The 18,802-nt window shown below is 37.2% G+C and overlaps 1 protein-coding gene across 1 annotated transcript in view; it reads right to left on the reverse strand.

Moving 5' to 3' along the window:
- Positions 1–9,153: 9,153 nt before the first annotated feature.
- XYLB (xylulokinase) overlaps positions 9,154–18,802 on the reverse strand; it is a gene marked incomplete in the record, with an annotated part of 64,889 nt that continues 55,240 nt past the window's right edge. Inside the window, 2 exon segments of the mRNA XM_072412575.1 lie at positions 9,154–11,321; positions 13,837–13,931. Of these exon segments, the coding sequence (XP_072268676.1) occupies positions 11,250–11,321; positions 13,837–13,931 (167 nt within the window).

Consider the following 18,802-nt stretch of genomic DNA (forward strand, 5'->3'; position numbering starts at 1 on the left):
TGCCAAAACAGTTCACATTGTACCATTATACCAATTATATAGGAGCCATATTCTACCATTGTATGAGGTAATAACAGAACATATGGAATATGTACTCAAGAAAGTAAGACACAATTTATTCATGTAGAAATAATCATATACATAGGTACATAACGCAGTAAAGATAATGGGCTGTGTCCTGTAGCAGATCTAACAACTTTTATCAGCACCTGATGTTTGCTATTGTATCCTTGTTTATAATAAATATCAATATAGTATGGCAAGTGAGCAATAGGCTGGAAGACACAAAACTATATCCAATGTCTGAAACCAAATCTGAACCCCCTATACTCAACCTATTAATCAATTTTTAAACCACATTGCTAGAAGCTCCCTGGTGCAGAGCAAACTGCTGTTATGCCTCCAGGAACAGCAAACCGCAAACTGCAGGTCAATGCATTCACACATGCTGATTTTGCATTTGCAGTGGTGGCATGTTTTTTTCTCCAGAAAAGGAAAAAGCAACTGCACAAGCAACATGTCACTTTCAGGAACTGTGCCATAATCCCACCGCAACACAAACTCAACCACGTGCAAACATTTTCACAAAGTGCTTTCCAACCACTTCCATACAGTTGAATGGGAGCAGTTGGGAGTGCTGTTAAACATGTGGTACAATGGAGCAGTTTATTATAAATCAAAGGGCCTAGGAAATCATGACAGGCGCATTTAAACTCCGTTTAAGCAGCACCCCATTTGACATAAGCAAAATCCTGTCCACAGCAGTACCACATTTTTACCTTTCTTTTATTACCTAGCCAAAGTGGACTTTTTTTTTCTTTTAGAAAGAGTAGAAAAGGTTAAAACCCTACCAGGTTGGGGAGAATCACCCTATTTGTCCTAGAAGCCACTGACAAAATATTGTCAGGACATCCCCAATTTTTATTGTTGGCTCTCAATTCGTACAGATTTCCTTCCCCTTTATCTTGTGTCTCCAAGCAGTAAGTAACTGGCCTGATACAGGAAAAAAGGGGTTTCAACTATTCCTTGGAGTATCTATAACTAATAAAAATGTTTTAGCTACAGACAGATTTTTTTTCTTTAAAAAAAATTGCTGTACAGTCCAATGCTGACAGGTGCACTTTGGAAATGGTTCATGAACCTTGGCTTGACGTTAAGCAATATTGTTACTCTACTAGAATAAACTGTGACCTCGGCCCACAGTAACAGCAGAAAATGCCATCGTCCTTCTTGGATGCAATGTTGTTTGTTCACAGGTGCCATTACCTATTTGTTATTTCACTGTGTTTAACCAGACTGTTCAGAAATGCTACTTCACTTAACTGTCCATGTCCGACTGAAAAATATGAAACTATACCGACCTGCGTTATGTATCGATTGCCAGAGTCCTTCAATGAATTGTAGAGTAATGTAATAAAAGAGCCATCTGTCCTGCAAAGAGAACAACTGACACGTTTGACTAGGAAGCACTAAACAATTTTTCATGCTATTGCCTGGATACCGCGATTCCTCCCAGTAAAATCTCTGTGAGTTCGGCTTATTGTGCATACGTAGCGGTGAACAGATGGCCTGCATATACAAATCTCAAGTGCAAACAAGGTTAAAATAATAATCTCCATTGAACAATGTTTACTTCGAGGCAGGTTCTTCCTATGGTCAAATTGATTGCTGGTTTTTAGGTAGTGTCAGACAAAGGAAAATCATTCTGAATATGACTTTTTCAAATAATGTGGAATAAACACCTAGGGCTAATTTCAGATGATTTCAGACCACAGCGGTTTATCGCAGAGCCACAGCGCACAGTTGGGATTATTTTGTGCACACATTTCCATGTGGTTGCATTTGCACTGTGTTGTGGTTCCTGGAAGAGACATGTTGCTTCTGGCCACACGATTCCAGAAGAGGAAGAACCACGTCACCACCACAATCACAAAGGCTTCATGTGCAAATGCAATGGCCTGCAATGTGATATTTCATCGCTGGGCACATAGCAGCAGTTTGCATAGGAGCAGCTAACCACATGGATTTAGACAGCACATCTGAAGGATACAGCCAAAACCCAATTTGCAGATAAATATGATGAGAGGCACAATACCAATATAAAATCCACTTGAAATGAATGGGTGTGGGGTTCTATTTAATCAATGGTGAGTTTTACCAGCATTTGGTTTTAGAAGTTTCCTGTCAAGTTTTTTTCCTCTCCTGTACAATGATTTATGTTTTCACAAATATTTACTTTACAAAAAAAAAATTGTAATATCCTCACTTTGCAAAGAATGCTGGGCTCTCTAGTACGAAAGTCCAACACTGACTACTGCTTTGAAGAATGTTAAACAGACAGCAGGGGGTTAGATTGGCTCATGTAACGTAAAATAAATTTGTCCTTGACTTATGCAGGAAATACAACATTGTAGATGTATTTAGATACTATACTTCTATGTGTGAAGAAAATTGTCAGAGGAAGCCACCATCTTCACCAGCGACTTGATGGTGGACTTCCGGGATGACAATGATTCCATTCAACAATTGGATGGCCACTGATGACATATGCTTCAGGAGTTACATTGTTCCCAGCGGCTAGCACTGTATGTGGTACATGTAGTACATGTACTGTAAAATGCAGAACTAAAACAAAAAGCCACCAGAACCAGGTCTTTATTTACTAGTGCTATCTCCTGGTGACTTTTTGTTCGAGTTTAGGTCTGCTTCAAATTACACTGCTATTCATTCCAGCTGGCTTAGGCTCTGGTTTTAGAGATGATCAATGTAAAAGGTGAATTGTGATTGAGTCAATTTAAAGTGAATGTGTGAGCTTTTTACATTTTTTAAAGGTAAGGTTTATAAACAAAGTCTGAATTATTAATACATAGTATGAAATAGTGTTTCAAAGGTGTAGTCCTACTCCTTGTGTGAGTGGGCAAAGTGACGGGTTGTGAAATCACTTCACCCGCCATTGTCAGTGCTACTTTGTTACTTCTTTGGTCTTTCCGGTTATGGATGACCATGGATGGATTATAAATGGATTATGGGTACGCATGTGACTTCCCCATAGAGACACGTACACTGTCATGTGACAAAAAGGAAGAAGATAATGCTGTGTAAGCTCTGACATAATGGGTCTGATTTATTTAAGCTCTACAAGGCTACACTTTTATCAGTGAAGCTGGGTGATCCTGTAAACCTGGAACAGATCTGGTCCAGGATTCAAAACCTTTGCTAGCAAATAACAAATACCTTTAAATAAATCCATTCCAGGTTTGCTGGATCACCCAGCTTCACTCATAAAAGTGTATCCTCTCCAGCCTTGGAAAGCTTTAATAAATCAGGCTCACTGCCCCAACAAAGCAATGGGTCAATAGGATGAGTGCATAGCAGTGGAGTATCTGTGAGTTGGGCATTTTGCTCTGTTTGAATCTCAAAAGTAACTGGGAAATATAAAACATGCCATACTTTGACTTGTGAATAATGTGAATGTGTAAACTTCAGATTCTGTTTGGATACAGATGGGAATGGATAATACCCCTTTCAGTTGTTCTCTGTATTACCACCAAAACACAATATTGACAATATTACCACCAGAACAGGATATGAGGGATATTATTATTTATACTATTGAAGAATTTTTTATACTTACTGCCACAGTTTTTATCCTCAGTCTAATTAAATAAGTATTATTTGCATTTATTTTCTATTCAAATTTAAAATGCTAACAGACCGTGTCATTTTTCATATCATATAATTATTCTCTTGGAAGGTCTTTGCAAATATTCTATAAGCTTAATATGCACTGATACAAAGTCTAACAAGAAAACACATTGTGCATTGAACAGATGGCCTCCAAAACACATTTTAAGTGCAAATAAGGTTGAAAAGAAGTATCTGTATATTTGTAAAAATATTTATTTCAAGGCAGTTAGGATTTATTAGCTTTAAACAAAGGAGACACTGTGTACAGCTAATAGCTTTATATAATGTTTACTGAGGCTAAAGTGCTTGGGTAAATTTGAGAAAACTAAATTTAAGGAAACCTACACTTCCTTTGTATATAACTTTTTTGCCTATTAGGGCCAAAACTAAAAATGAAATGTAACACATTTAGCAAGGTAAAATGCAATATTGTACACTATATAAATATTTTTTTCTGTTTATTCCTACAGTTTGTTGAATTCACAAATTTACTTGTAGACCATTGGCTTTTAACAACACAAAAGACAAGGAGAAAGAGGAAAACCTAAAAAAAAGCCTACAGCTCCACCTGCTGAATGGAAAGAAAAATACATATTTATGTTCAATATACATATATATATTAACAATCAAACAAAACATTTTTAGATTGCATTTTAGTCCTGACTAGAGATGGTAAATGAGTATAGCATTTGATTGGCTCAGTTTAGTTTGCATGTCATTTCACGGTCACATAATGCTTGAACTTTCTGCATTTCATTGACCATTTCTAGCCCTGAACGTAAAACTAAATGACCAAAACTGCTTCAGGGTTCTGTGGAACTCTAGGGTTTCTTTAGAGCAGGGGTCAGCAAACTTTCATGGCCAATAGGCCATTTCTGGGGTGGGCGGGAGCACACTAGGCCGGACTCTGAGTCCCGCCCCCTCCAGAGCCGCGGGTTGCCGGATCGGCCAGGGGGCGTTAGGCCGGAATGGACTACCGTCTTGGCCATAAAGGCTGGAGTTTGCTGACCCCTGTTCTAGAGATTGCTAGGGGTTCCTTGACCAATGAGCAATTTGTGCATCTCAGTTCAGTTTAGGTGGCACCAATGATCTTTTTGGCTATCTGAAGGGGTGACATTCTTCTCACTGGTCAGCATACAGTATTTATGACAAGGGGTTCCCTGAAGACCTGAAAATTATTTCATGGGTTCCCCTTATGTTAAAAATGTCAAGAAAGCTGTGATGCACTGTAACCTTGTAATGGTGCAAAACTGAAAAAGAGGATTGCAGAAACACAATAAAGTATTAGGAGAATCACAGATAGCATCGCTGTATCACACTAACATCAAACTATTTAGTCAGATCACCCCAATACAATAAAAATAATTTTTCTGCTTCTACCATGGTCTCTATAAACTCACAAACTCCTGGCAAAGTGCTGTCACCCACTGTATCAAGGTAAAATAGAGTGTTCACCATGTCCAACCATCTCCAAAGTAAATCTGTAGTGAATCAGAATATTATAAGTGTTAGTAAAGTGTTAATGCAGAATTGTATTATTTTCAACAGACCCCTATTAACCTCACCAATGTGTTGTTTTCTTTTTTTCAAAGGTATCATTTGACAGGTCAAGTAATATCCTCCGGTCTTCCTCTTCTTCCTATGGTAGTAGTGGGTGGTCATTAGGGATGAAAATCTAATTCAAAAACTTCCAATTGGTCCCCAAAAATTCGGTGAACTCATTTTGCAAAACCATCAGAAGATCGAGGAAATCATTATGAGCCCCAACACTAGAGGGTAAAAAACCTCTAGTGCCCCGGGATTGAAGTGGATTCTCAGGGCTGCATTCAATCATGCAGCCATGGGAATCCTAGCTGTAGTCAATATTGAGCTGATCACTGAATGCAGCGGCATTCATTGATTTTTTTTTATTCGATTTGGCGAATTTACATCGTCCGTTCTCGCTTACAGTTTCGGAAAGCGAGAAGGGCCGAATTTGTCACAAGATCAAGTTTTAAAAACTCGCTCGCTAATCCCTAGTAGTAATACGTACTTCAGAGAAACAATAATATGAGCTCTGCTCTCTGTGGTATTGTAATGGGACTCACTTCCAGGGACAGTGACATGGGACATCATTTAATCAAGAACAGAACCAGAGGCCAATGATGGAACAGAGTATTTCTATGAAATAGTGTTGGAGTAGATTGAGGACTTTTTTTTAAACAGGATTTATATAGCACCAACATATTACACAGCGCTGTACATTAAATAGGGGTTGCAAATGACAAACAAATACAGACAGTGACACAAGAGGAGGAAAAGACCCTTCCCCAAAGAGCTTAATATTTAAATATTGACTTGATACTGGCATTGTCCCTACTATTTCCTAAAATAAATATCATCATCAATGCCTTCTGGTAAATTTAGTGGCCCACTAAATTCTCCACTGACTATGAAATGACTGTGAAATATACAGCTAAAAAGAGAACAAGGGAAATAAACAAGAAAACCCTGACCTCTTTAAGAGTGTTATGACCATAGGCCATGGCCTGTTTTCAGACCCAGACTACATTTATTATTAATACACAGTACAAATACACACATACATCCACTGACAGAGCCACCATGTGTGACAGGTTTGCAGTTTCTCTTGTAATGTTTTATGTTTTTTAGCTAATTCCTGGATAAATAAAAAAAACTCTCAGTCAACCCCCTCCTTCCGTCTGAGGCAACAAAATACATATTTCAGGTCCCTTATCATCACCATTTCTAGGTTTAAAGCGTACCTAAACTCAGAATTTTCTCTTCACATAAAAGGGTAGACAACCCTTTTATGTAAGGTAAATAATTTGTTTTGTTTTTTTTAATTGCAACACCCTTTAAAAAAAAAAAAAACAAGGATGCAGCACTGCCCCCTTAATCCTACTAATCCTAGGCAATCGAGAATGAATGGAATTACAGAGTCTCCAGGGATACCAACGTCACGTATCCCGGGAGGCTCTTGGCTGCGGAGGCCTTTCAGAAAATGTACGCTTCCAAAAAATGTACAGTAGAGGAAAACATCTTGGGTGATCTGGCATTCACAGAAGCTTGCAGCTTTCTGGGATATGTGACATATGTATCCTAGGAGCCTACGGGCTTCCCATTCAGTCTTTCCTTGTGTGGCAGTAAAAGCAGAAGGTAAGGGGTCGTAGTTCAATTAAAAAAACTGTTTAAAAAAATTTCCTAAATAAAATGGTTAGTCACCCTTTCATATTAGGTAAAAAATGTGGTGATAGGTCTGCTTTAAGTGGAATAGCTAACCGTCTTAATTTGACGTGGCAGATATGGCCCACCTACTTCATTCCACTGCTCTCCAAGTGCTATCTGGTGATCTTTAATATGGTGATCATGTACTAGTTGTAGTTAAACTGCTGGTAAATAGTAGTGGTTGCTAGTTAATTTATGTTCATTCATAAAAAGTGTCCATGTCAACTGATCATCGCTTTTATCAATGGTAACATTTTTGCAGCTCTTGTCTACTAACAACCACGCTGATCACCATCTTTATAAATAAGCCGCTAAGATTACCAGCTCCATTTTTTTCCAATTCAACCTTAGTGTAGTACATACAATAAAACACACCTAATGATGGCTTTAAAATACTGTAACATTGCCTACGTTAAATTTGTAGGGGCATAAAAGGTCTAAAAGACTTCTTCCAGACTGCAATAAATCAGTTTGTAGTACTAAGTCACTATACTGGAAATATGTTATATTCTGCATCTCAACCCAGATCCCATTCAGTCTTCTTTCACTTCCACGGCTGATGTCTTTTTTTTTCTCTAATTCCATTTATCGGTCTTGACAAATCTGAATTCATTTTGGAATTTCAAAGGGAACTGCAAGATGTCAAGTCGATTTTGATTTCGAGTGCACTTTGAAAGAAGATGTTTAAAATTTTCTGTAAGTTGTCATGACAGCATAACTGAGGAGTTCACCCAAATTGTTCCTCGCTCTTTATAATTAGCGCCTTTCTCTGAATTATTACTAGTCTGCTCCTTAAAGTGCAGGCCTAGAAATAGAACAAAGATATACCCAATATAATATGTCAGAGGCACATAGCAGACACTGATAATTTATAACAATCCCTGAAGAATCCTTCACTTTCAGCAGTTAAGACAAAATGCTAGGAATCCATGAAGGTTCACAAAGATAATAGTACAAGCAGAATTTTGCTGCCACAATCAATAATTAATTTATCGTAAAAAAGGCAAGTGGCCACCATTTAAAGACAGAAATACTTTATTAAATGTCAGTCATCCAGATTTCTAACATAATATAACTGCATGTTGAATGGGGTGAATTTAACAGAGGGATATACAGTACATGAATATTTCTACCGTTACACACCGATATATGGAACAGATGGCCGGCAATGCAAATAATGAAGAAAATGTAGATAACATATGGAGATGAGATCAAAAGAGCTCATTTATGTGTAGAAGAAAGATCTGGGGTCTGAATATACTTACTAAAACCTTAACAATTTTTAGCCTTCTCTCTGTACTTGTTCTCAGTGAGCAAAAGCTTCAGCATGACAGCCAGGCAACTTGTATTTTTTAGATGGAAGGATAGCGATGGCAGCCTACATATTTTATAATTTACTACAAGGGGAATGCATAGGCTTTCCAATATTTTTTTAAAAAAAAACATTAGATTAGCCAGAAAAAATTATTCTTTCTATAAATTTTTTGAATTATGTATAAATGTACATGTGGGCAGCCATATTTGCTAATTAGATATAGGGATGTGGTTCAGGGTTTGCTGGGTCAACAAACCATGAATGCATGCCATAATCAAAGCTAAAGTTGGTTCAATTAAAAATTGTCTGGTTATATATATAAATATATACACACACTACACAGGGAGTTCCTGAGTTAGGCACATTCGACATACGGACGACACCTGGATGCAAACGGGGCTTCCCTGCTCATTCCTGTGCAGGACAGAGGCTTGATAATGACCAAGACAAACTCTGCATTTTTTTACTTTTTGCATATCAAAGCACAGCTTGCTTCAGAAGTTAATGAATGTATAGGCTCCATAAAGTTTTATTTTTGCCTTGTTTGTGATTAACTCACAGTGAGGATTTTATACAGTAACCGACACCATGCTGCCTAATATTATGTTGAGACAAACATCTGTCCTAATTGTATTTATTAAAACAATGTACCTGTTCTGACTTACATACAAATTCAACTTAAGAACAAACCTACAGTTTATATGTTTTATGAAACTCTTGGACTACCTGTATATATATATGTGTGTGTGTGTGTTTTAGTACTATCTAACTTCTTACACTATCATGTCAATCTAGGCATAGTGTCCTTTAAGAAAAAAAATGCTCTGAAATCTCTCAGAGCAATGCTCATTTAAGGTCAGAAAAAGCAAATAACTTGGCAAAAAATGCAGTTTTTTTCCCCCAGATCAATAGACTTTACACAGTTCTTTATTTTTCTGTAGATTTTTTGCTGCCTGCCTGTTATTAGCAGGATAAACTGCTCATAAAACAGGTCCCTGTGCTGTGCCATTCTTTGTGACCTGGCCTTTTGTCTGATTGATCGCGGTGGCGATAACATCATAAGGAATCTGCACCCTAAGGCTAGCACAAACTTATTGGAAAGCAGATGTTATTAGCTACTCCATGTCCCCGAGCAGTTTCTTCTGGGGAAGTTTTCAGGAATTTTCCTGGCTTAATGTCAGTTTAAAAAATTGGCAATTTCATATAAGATTTCCTCTTTTTTCTATACACTCTTCATTCAGCATCTTCATGTTGTTTGTATGTTGTCTGCCTGCTGAGGCTGCTTTGCTTTTGTCATGTGTGATTGATCTGGTGTGTCGGGGGCATAGGACACCCCAGGGTGGAGAAGAATGGAACACAGAAGGGATCTGTGTTCCTTTATAGTTTGTGTTCTAAATAGCTTTCTGCTGGAGGTGAACAGCTTCTCCTAAGGGACACCCAGGAAAGTAGTTTTTCAATATTCTACAGGAATATGTATATTTTCTGTATGGGGTGAACATAGCACTGACTTATACAGATGGTTATAGCTTCAGTTATGGCAGTATGGTGTAGGATGGTGTGAGTTGTGCGGTAATTGTCTGGAGCAGCATGTATTGTCAGGGTAATGTCTATAAAGATGGAAGCTCTACTTGTGCCTGCTGAGTTCCACTACTTCTCAACAAGAAGATGCTTTGGAAAGCTAGAATTACTGACCTGCAGCAGTAGAAAGGTCTGTGAACAGGGGTTTAAGGGTGTTGAGATGCAATGCTTTAGGCAGCCTTTTAATATTAAATTGGCTGTCAATACACATGAAACAAAGTAGATGCAATATGTTTGAAAATGCAGCGCATAACTCACAAACATTCACATTTCTGCATTCTGGTGCATTACAGAGCCGCTGCATTTTGTTGAGTGTATATGGGGTGCCTTTAACCCTGCATTCACCCCCATGGAGCTTAATATAGAAAAAAATTCTCAGTGGCAGCAACTGGTTCTCTTTTAGAAAATTATTGCTGAATGTCAGATTAACAGTTTAAAATAGACCCCTAATGTTCCATTACCATAGACATTTTGCGCTTAAAACCATCATCCATATTTTGTTTTCCTGTACACCATTACCATTTTTCACAATAAAATTTGATTCACTACATTGATACAAAAATGATGAACAAAACAACATAAATTATGATGGTATTTATTAAAGATATTAAAATGATGGAACATGAACAGGTACATTAAAATTTAAAAATATTGTAAAAACCAAAAGCTCCAAATCATAGAATCCAATCTGTTAGGAAAATTCACATTTATATCAAACAATGTCTACAGAAATAAAAATTAGAAGAAAAGATAAAGTAGAGCTGGAAATTAACTGGCTAGGGTATAAGTAGGAATAAGAGGTGTTTGCACAGTAAAATCCCAACTTGGATTGGGTTTGATCAGGCCACAATCTGGCCATTCATAATGAGTATTGTTGTAATGGGCTGTATTATACCTATCAATGATTTAGTATGTCTCACCCAATCCGGCTTCCAGACATTGACAGCTGTCATTGCTATAGTATTGTTGGATCAGAACTTTGATCACATCTATCCAACCAAAACTAGAAAGGATGAATGAATCTGTCCTGAATGAGCAAAATCTGTGTCAAACCTCTAAGCATTATTTAAGAAAGGGAGGTGCAAATCTTGCTAATCAATTCTGCCCATTTGTAGTGATAATACACATGCTATTATCAAAAAATTTGAAGCCTGGCTTTGCCATGAGGGGCATGTACATATGTCAGCTCAACCTAACAGCTCCAACATGCAATGACAATATGGGGACTGATAGCCAAACAATATACTGAGACAGGGTAGGGTTATCCATAATACTTCATCCTTCAATTACTGAATTTCAGGTTGGTCCTTATTTTCTTATTATTATAAGAACAATATTCAGGTGCTACAGGAAATCCATTACTTGTTGCATCAATAGGAAAAGATGTATTAATTTAGCAATGCTGACTAAATAAAATACTTTAACGGAACCATCCCAATCTTCATTTGTTTCTGCTCTCTTCCATCACTTTACTCTCACATTCGGCATAACGTTTTAGAAGAGGCTGATAAATCTGGAGGAAAAAATGAAAAAGCTAACAACGCACACAAAGCACAATTTTATATATAACTGAAGGAAAGTGTTTTGATATCATTTTTCTAAGATATTTCAGATTAAAAATTGTCATTATCGGGCAAATATGAAATATAACCCACTAATACTTTATTTACATACCAGTACTTCATTTTTAGCCCATAGCTAGAGCTCTATTCCCCAGAACTGTGTTCTGAAGAAGCATCTTTACCATTACAAGTCATAAGGACTAACTGTCTATTACAGTCTTGTCCATTACAAGAAGAGGACTAACTACTACTAGACAGAAAATGACCGGAATGAATAAGAACATTCACAGACATAATGGCAAATTCTGACCTTTTAATTCTTTTCTACTCTTTAGAAAGCACAAACACACACACACACACAATAATTGGTTTAGGAAAAATGCAATAGTTTCATAACAAAAACAATACTTTTCTTTGATTAGTTTTATTTATCATTTCAATATGATCAAAGAATGAGCTAATATGAGCAGTATCAATATGAGCTAAAATTACAGTGTTGGTGAATAAACTTTAAAGGTGGGTATTATTACAAACTTATTTACAAGTGAAAGTGTCTGATGTGTAAGGGATCATTCACATCATACGGTTGTGGTATTGTGCGTGCTATTGCATAAACATAAAATGCATAGGTCAAAATGTTGTGTCATTCATTCAGGCAGTTATATTAAGGAGTCACAAATCCAAGCAATGCATGGCCATGACAATGTGTTACTATGCACTGGGTTCTGCAAATGTTTTGCATCTTTTTTAATGACATCCTAAGACCAATGACTTGTTTTAGATATAAAAACCTGCCTGATCTCTTAGAAATGGTAATTACTCCGGAACCCTGGATCTTACAGTATTTACCCCGGCTTTGACTGATCTCTTATGTCTATTTATTCTGTATTATTACACATTGATACTGATCCCATAATAGTGTTATTGATGGGGTGATTGCTCTATGCCCTCCCCTCCTTTTTCCTCTGCTGGATTATTTTCCTTTTGCCTTTTTATCATATCTGCACTACATCTAGGTTGGGTAGTCCATTCCTCCACTGTGAAGTGCAAATGCCATTGTTGCAAATGTTGAGAAACCTGGTTGGCACACCCCTTTGGCTCTTAGCATTCACAATACAGTTTATAACTGAGTAATCTACTCTTAGATGGTGGAAATGTGCTGTGTGCCATGAGATATTCTGTATTGTCTTTATCCAGTAATATTTCTCATAGTGCCTTGTCAGTACCCTTGGCACTGTTACTGAAGTATATGGGCAACCAATGTTTTCCTTAATTGTTCTTGTTTTGAGTATAATTATATATTACAATTTTGTTTTTGGCTATTACTTATACTGATACATATTTTTATTAAAATATATAAATTATTAAAATCTACTATAAATGTATTGAAATGGAGAAATGGTAATTACAGTATAGAATGCATGCTCGCAAATAATTATACATGATCCATCTTACAAATAAATGTGTTTTTTTTATATTTTTCAGGCTTTAAAAAAATCATAAAGGTAATACTGCCATCTGGGAAAGATTGGGGAAAGATAAATGTGAATGCTACATTTCCTAATAAAGCACACACTTGTTATACACATGCTCTAACATTTAAGTATCTGTTAAATACTGTAATGATAATGACTAATGATGTTATGAATGATTTTGACAAGCGTGCCCCATCTTAGTGCAAACAGAGAACCACATGTTGTGCAGACAGTAAATGGGGCCACGCAGCTGGCATATGTATGCATATCCATATGAAGTATGGTTTAACAAGCAGCAACACCATATTGTAGATGGCTATACAAGGCTGATGCATGTTTTTATTGTTACAATAAATTGTTATAGGCAGCTGTGTTATATTGGGAAAGACACTGCATATCTTTTACAGTGTGATAGTAATAATACCATAGAAAACACATATTAATTTGCAAGTGGATATTTCTAAATATTAGGAAATCATTGGGAAAGACATTTTTGGAAAAACATGGGGAAAGGACAGGGCAGCAGATGTATGGTGGAAGAGTGTACACCTGAACCCTTCAGGTAAAGAAACAGATTCAACTGCACATCAATGGAAATGCACATACAATCCTCATGTAAGCCATACTGGAAAAAGATGTCAATTTAAACATGATTTGTTTATGTAGGCTTGGTAGTAAAAATGGGAGCCCGATGTCACTCAAAGGATAGGAAATTTCACACATAGTGACTTCATGATGCCAGAGCCCACTCACTCTCCCATCGCAGGCTCAGACCTGTCCAGAGACGAAACCTGGCCACCGCCCCCAGCCTGTGAACCGCGGACCAGCAAAATATTCTCACAGACCACCGGTTGGCAACTGCTGATAGCGACTGTTCACATAGCAAAAAAGGGATAAAGTATATCACCTAACTGATTTAGTATTCTTTGCAAACTGACCTATTACCACATTCAGTAAACAATTCACCTTGGGAAACACTAAAACATATTACCTTTTCTGCTTCCGGTCTCGGGGTAACAACTAACTTGAGTTCCACTGGTTTGAAGACATCTGCAAAGGAAATGGGCGATGATTTAAGAGAAAGACCTGGAATGCAAAAAGAGTACAGTTAGTGGGTCCTTTAGCACGGATGCAAAAGTTATCTCTCCTGAGCTCTATGTTTTAACCTCTCAATGTCTGTGAATAGGGGGGGGCGTTCAACACTTGCTGAAACACTCTAGTAAGTAGTTCCAGTGTGATTGGCAGCTCTTTTTTAAATATGTTGCTAAGGAATACGGGCCGTATACTGTCCTTCAGAACACTTTCAATCATTTTTCAAGTGCTTGAAATGCTTGCTAATGTAGTTGGAAATCATTCCAATTTAAGTCTACAGAAGCAGTTTAAGTCAATTCTGGTCAATGGACAGATCTGAGACTTTTAAAAAAACAAATGCAACCACACAATCTACAGATGATTCTGAAAAAATAATTTTGAGCTGCTTCCATTTGTTTTATTATTATTCTTTGATTCAGTACTGGTTCCAAAGCTTTGTGCCTATCTCACAGTGAGGATTTTATACAGTAACTGACACCTCGTATATAACCCGGGAACTACCTGTATGTCACTGGAATATGAGGTGACATCTTGCAGTAGGGATGCCTAAACCAGTGATATACTGTATGTATATGTTGCCTTTGGGACACATCCAGCAAATTAAAAATTTTAACCAATTATTTTATTAACTAACAACTCATTTATTACAAAAATGTATCTTATCTGTTCTCTTTTTGTCCAGCAAATCAACAGTTTGCAAAGTCTGTTTAATAAAACCCTGCGGATCTTGTTAGAAAACCAGAGCCTAATTCCTGTGCACACTTCATCTGTTATCTCAAAGATGCTATTAAGCCATCCTATTGCTTATCATGGACTATGTAATAAAGAGTGTGAAGTTTAAAAACATAGGACTGGTTATTTCATCCCCTTTTTCAGGCCAAACCTTCTTATATTTTATTACTACTGCATGTGACTGCTGCTGCTCAGTGTGATATAATAATACCAATACACTTCACCCTAGATTACAAAATTAATATTTATGCAGACATATGTCACTGCTTCCTATCTGCTTATTATAGGGCTTCTGCTGACAAATGATGATTCTCTGACCACATTGACCTGTTCTGCTGTTGATTGTTAAGAATAATGCCAGGAATTGGAATGATGAAAGGATCTGTTGTTAGAAGGACACTCTTAATGAGGGAAAGGCAAGCAAGGTTACTAGGAAATTAGGATGCTGTTTATGAAGAGCAATAGCATGGCTTTCTTCACTCCATTTTTCACCCCTGTTGCTGGAAAGCAATCTCTTTTTTAACTGTACAGTGTGAACTCCCCCTAGGATACACATCCTATAAACAAATTACTATTTAATGAAAGCCTAGACCCAGCTTGTTTTTTTATGAATTACTTTACTTTAGCATTTGCTATCTTTAAATGAATGCAGAATTACCCTGCCCCTCTCCCCCTAAATGTAATATTATTTTGGCTTTAGGTTCTTTTTTTTTTTAATATCATCATTCCAAAATACATAGAGTAAAACAGAATACTATGGAAAAAGCCCAGCCTGCTGCTTTTCCATGGATCACAGATCATGCTCTATATGCAAGTAAAACTGTCAGATTAACACACAGTTGTGCCATGTTGACTAGTGTAGGGAAGAGTTAAAACCCATATCAGTTTACTTTTTGCTGTCCATTTCCCTTGGGAAGATTTACAGTGGTACCTCGGTATAAGTCTGCTTTGGAATAAGTCCAATTTGGTATACGTCCTCTTTGGCCACAAAAAATTTTGCCTGGTATACAACCAACCTTTGCTTGGTATACAACCTTTGTGCTAGAACTTGTATGGGTCAAAATGAGTCACAACACCGCGCGCTACCCTTATTTACCTCTCTCGAGACAAAGCCACGACTGCCCACAAGCGTCAGTATGTCAGTTGCCACCATTCAGTGAAAAACCCGCGCTATAACTCTCTGTGAAATACATACCATCTCCTCCTCCTCCCTTCTCAGCACCATCCTAGTAGGCACTCGACTCTTCTCAAAAAGGTAAACGAAGTTAAAATTTCATTTTTTTCGTCTAATTGCTTTTGTATTTATTTATTTTAGTATTAAGCAGTGTTTAAATTATTTCATACAGCCCCATCAATGTATAATATGCCAATAACAATAGGATTTTTTTCATGGGAACAGATTAATCATTTTCTTTTTATTTCTTATGGGAAAAATTTGTTTGGTATAAGTCCAAGGATCTGAAACAGATTAAGGACTTATACCAAGGTACCACTGTACCCTTATTTTCTGTCCTGAAGATGAAAATGGAAGTCAGAAAATGTCCCCAAAGCATATTCTATCCTCACCTATTTTTGGTGGCAACTATAGCTGTTTTGATTTTTTTTTATCACTTTCTGTCTGGGTGACATAGGTAGACAGGATAAAGGTATAGGGCAAATTTACCTAGCGGGGACACCAATAGCTATTAAAAAAACAGGGGTTCCAAACCTTCCATACTCTATTAAATAAATAAATAACAAGTGGCTACATATATAGCTATAAGCTGTCCAAACACACGTAAAAGAACCATGGAGCTCATTCTAAAGCCTTTGTAGAAGTTACCTGGCATCTGGTTGATTGCCGCAGCATTGCCAAATAGAGCCAAGCCCTACACTACACGGCACATATCATACAGCTTAGATTAAAACAAAAAGCCACCAGGAGCCAAAAATGTATTTTTGATAAAAGAGACATTGCAAGGTAGCCTACAGGTTAGCACTCTGGCCTTTGCAGTGCTAGGTGTTGCTCTAGGAGTGCTCATGTTTGAATCTCAGCCAGTGCACCATCTGCATGGAGTTTCCTTTTTCTCCTTGTGTTTGCGTGCAATTAGATTGAAACGAGACTGGAAACTGGAAAAAAAATCACACTTACCTTTAATTCAGCGGATCCCTCAATCCCACTGGAGATGTTCTCTATTGGGTCCTGCGCCGTTCTGGAATCCTCCTTCATTCCAACCCAGAGGAAGTGCCAAGCACCGCTATCTTTGTCTGCCTTTTTTGGCTATGCCACCCAATCCCACACTGTGCAAGATCAGGTAACAAAAGAAAAAAGCCCCTTCTGTGTATGCCCAAGATCAGGAATGTGCAGAAGGAGCAGCCAGAAGCCTCCTGGGATGTATGACATAGGTATCCCAGGAGGCTTTGTGCTCATATTCTGTCTTGATCGCTGTGGCGATGACCTTAAAAAGACATATGACTATGTATTAAAGACATTTGACTATGGTAGGGATATTAGATTGTGAGCCCCTAAAGGGACAGCTTGTGACATGACTATGGACTTTGTAAAGTGCCGCGTAATAAAGTAAAGTGCTATATAAATATTACCGGTAGTTATTAATTGCATGTTTCTTTTGTCAAAAATTTCTGTAATTCTTGTGGATAGTCAAATCAGGACACAAACCACCAATATAGAAAAATCTCAAACTACCTTCATCCATGTATGGGCTGCTTAAGGCCCCTAACTGCCCCAATATAAATATCCAACTCTTACAAGAATAATTCCACATTAATTGAATTTACTTTAACCTTGTTTCACATGCACAGATTGCTCTGAAACTGCTAATCTTGCTTGATCAGTTTTTAAATATTATTGAAGTGAAGATTGATTAACAAGGAGATTCAAATATTGACAAAAGAAAGTCAAGGTCACCTTATTCCTCCAAGGACAATAAATCACAATGTTCTTTGGAAAGGGATTTAATGCTTACGTTGTTCTCTATATCCTGATCTTGTATTTATTGTATCATTTTATTAAACTTGCACAAAGCACATTATTACATGAAGACTTCACAAGACTAGGCAAACAGAACCTGGAAGCTGCAGGGTATGAATGCGCTGAAAATACTGACTCCTAAAGCAATTAACAGACAGATGCAACGTAGGAGTGATTTCAACACAAAGCTATACAGAAGGCATATGAAACATGCCATATATAATGTATGAATGGCACACAATGGCAGGGTATGGATTCTGCCTTCATAAAAGCCTTTAGTTTAGTTGTAAGGCTTGCATTGCTATTTTATACTGTACAATGTGTACAACAACATACTTTAAAATAAAGGAAAATATAGTCTATTTATTGTTTCTTTGATACACATTTGAAAGAAGTAAGCATATCAAAAGCAGTCAAATCAATGTGCATTAATATAATTTGTCTATATGTGCAAAGTTTGACAAAAACGGACCCTGAAATAATGACTGGTAACCAGAGATCATAGGACCTAGGCTGCCTGGGGTGGGCTACTGCAGATTTTGTTATTCTTATCAAGACTTGATCCCCAATTCAGTATGTATGTATATCTTGTGTTTCAGGTTGGGAGCTCTCTTGCCTAGTGGGAGAGGATTTAAGTAACAAAAATTGGTATATTGAAGCACCTAGGGAATTTTAGATTTCAAATCTAATTTTATTATTGTATCCTGCTGACAGGTTTACTTTTTCTCCACAAATGCTTATGTACCACTCACACTGGTATCAATACTATTGTATGAAGTGTAGGTAAGTTTAAAGTTCCTCTAGTTTTTTTTTTCCAGTCAATGATAAACACATATTTTTATGGAAAACTGCTATGGTAATATCTTTAAAAAAATGTAATTACCTTTTTTTATTATCGGTAGGAACTCATGTGCCCTCCTAGACAATGCTAAAGGAGGTGAGAAAAACATGTAGGGGCTTTTATACTATTTTCCCAAAATCCTGCTCATAGAGCAACGTGCTGTCAATCTGATTGCTGAAGGTGGAGTTAGGAATGGCTAATATATATAGGACTAATATATAGCTAATATGGCTTGGACTACCTAATGTGCCAGCATCTAAGCCAGGCTTTTGCAACCCTTTTACCCCAAAGGGAACCTTAAAGTAATTATTGGACCTCAGG

The sequence above is a fragment of the Pyxicephalus adspersus genome, chromosome 5 (assembly GCF_032062135.1).
Source record: "Pyxicephalus adspersus chromosome 5, UCB_Pads_2.0, whole genome shotgun sequence".
NCBI lineage: Eukaryota > Metazoa > Chordata > Amphibia > Anura > Pyxicephalidae > Pyxicephalus > Pyxicephalus adspersus.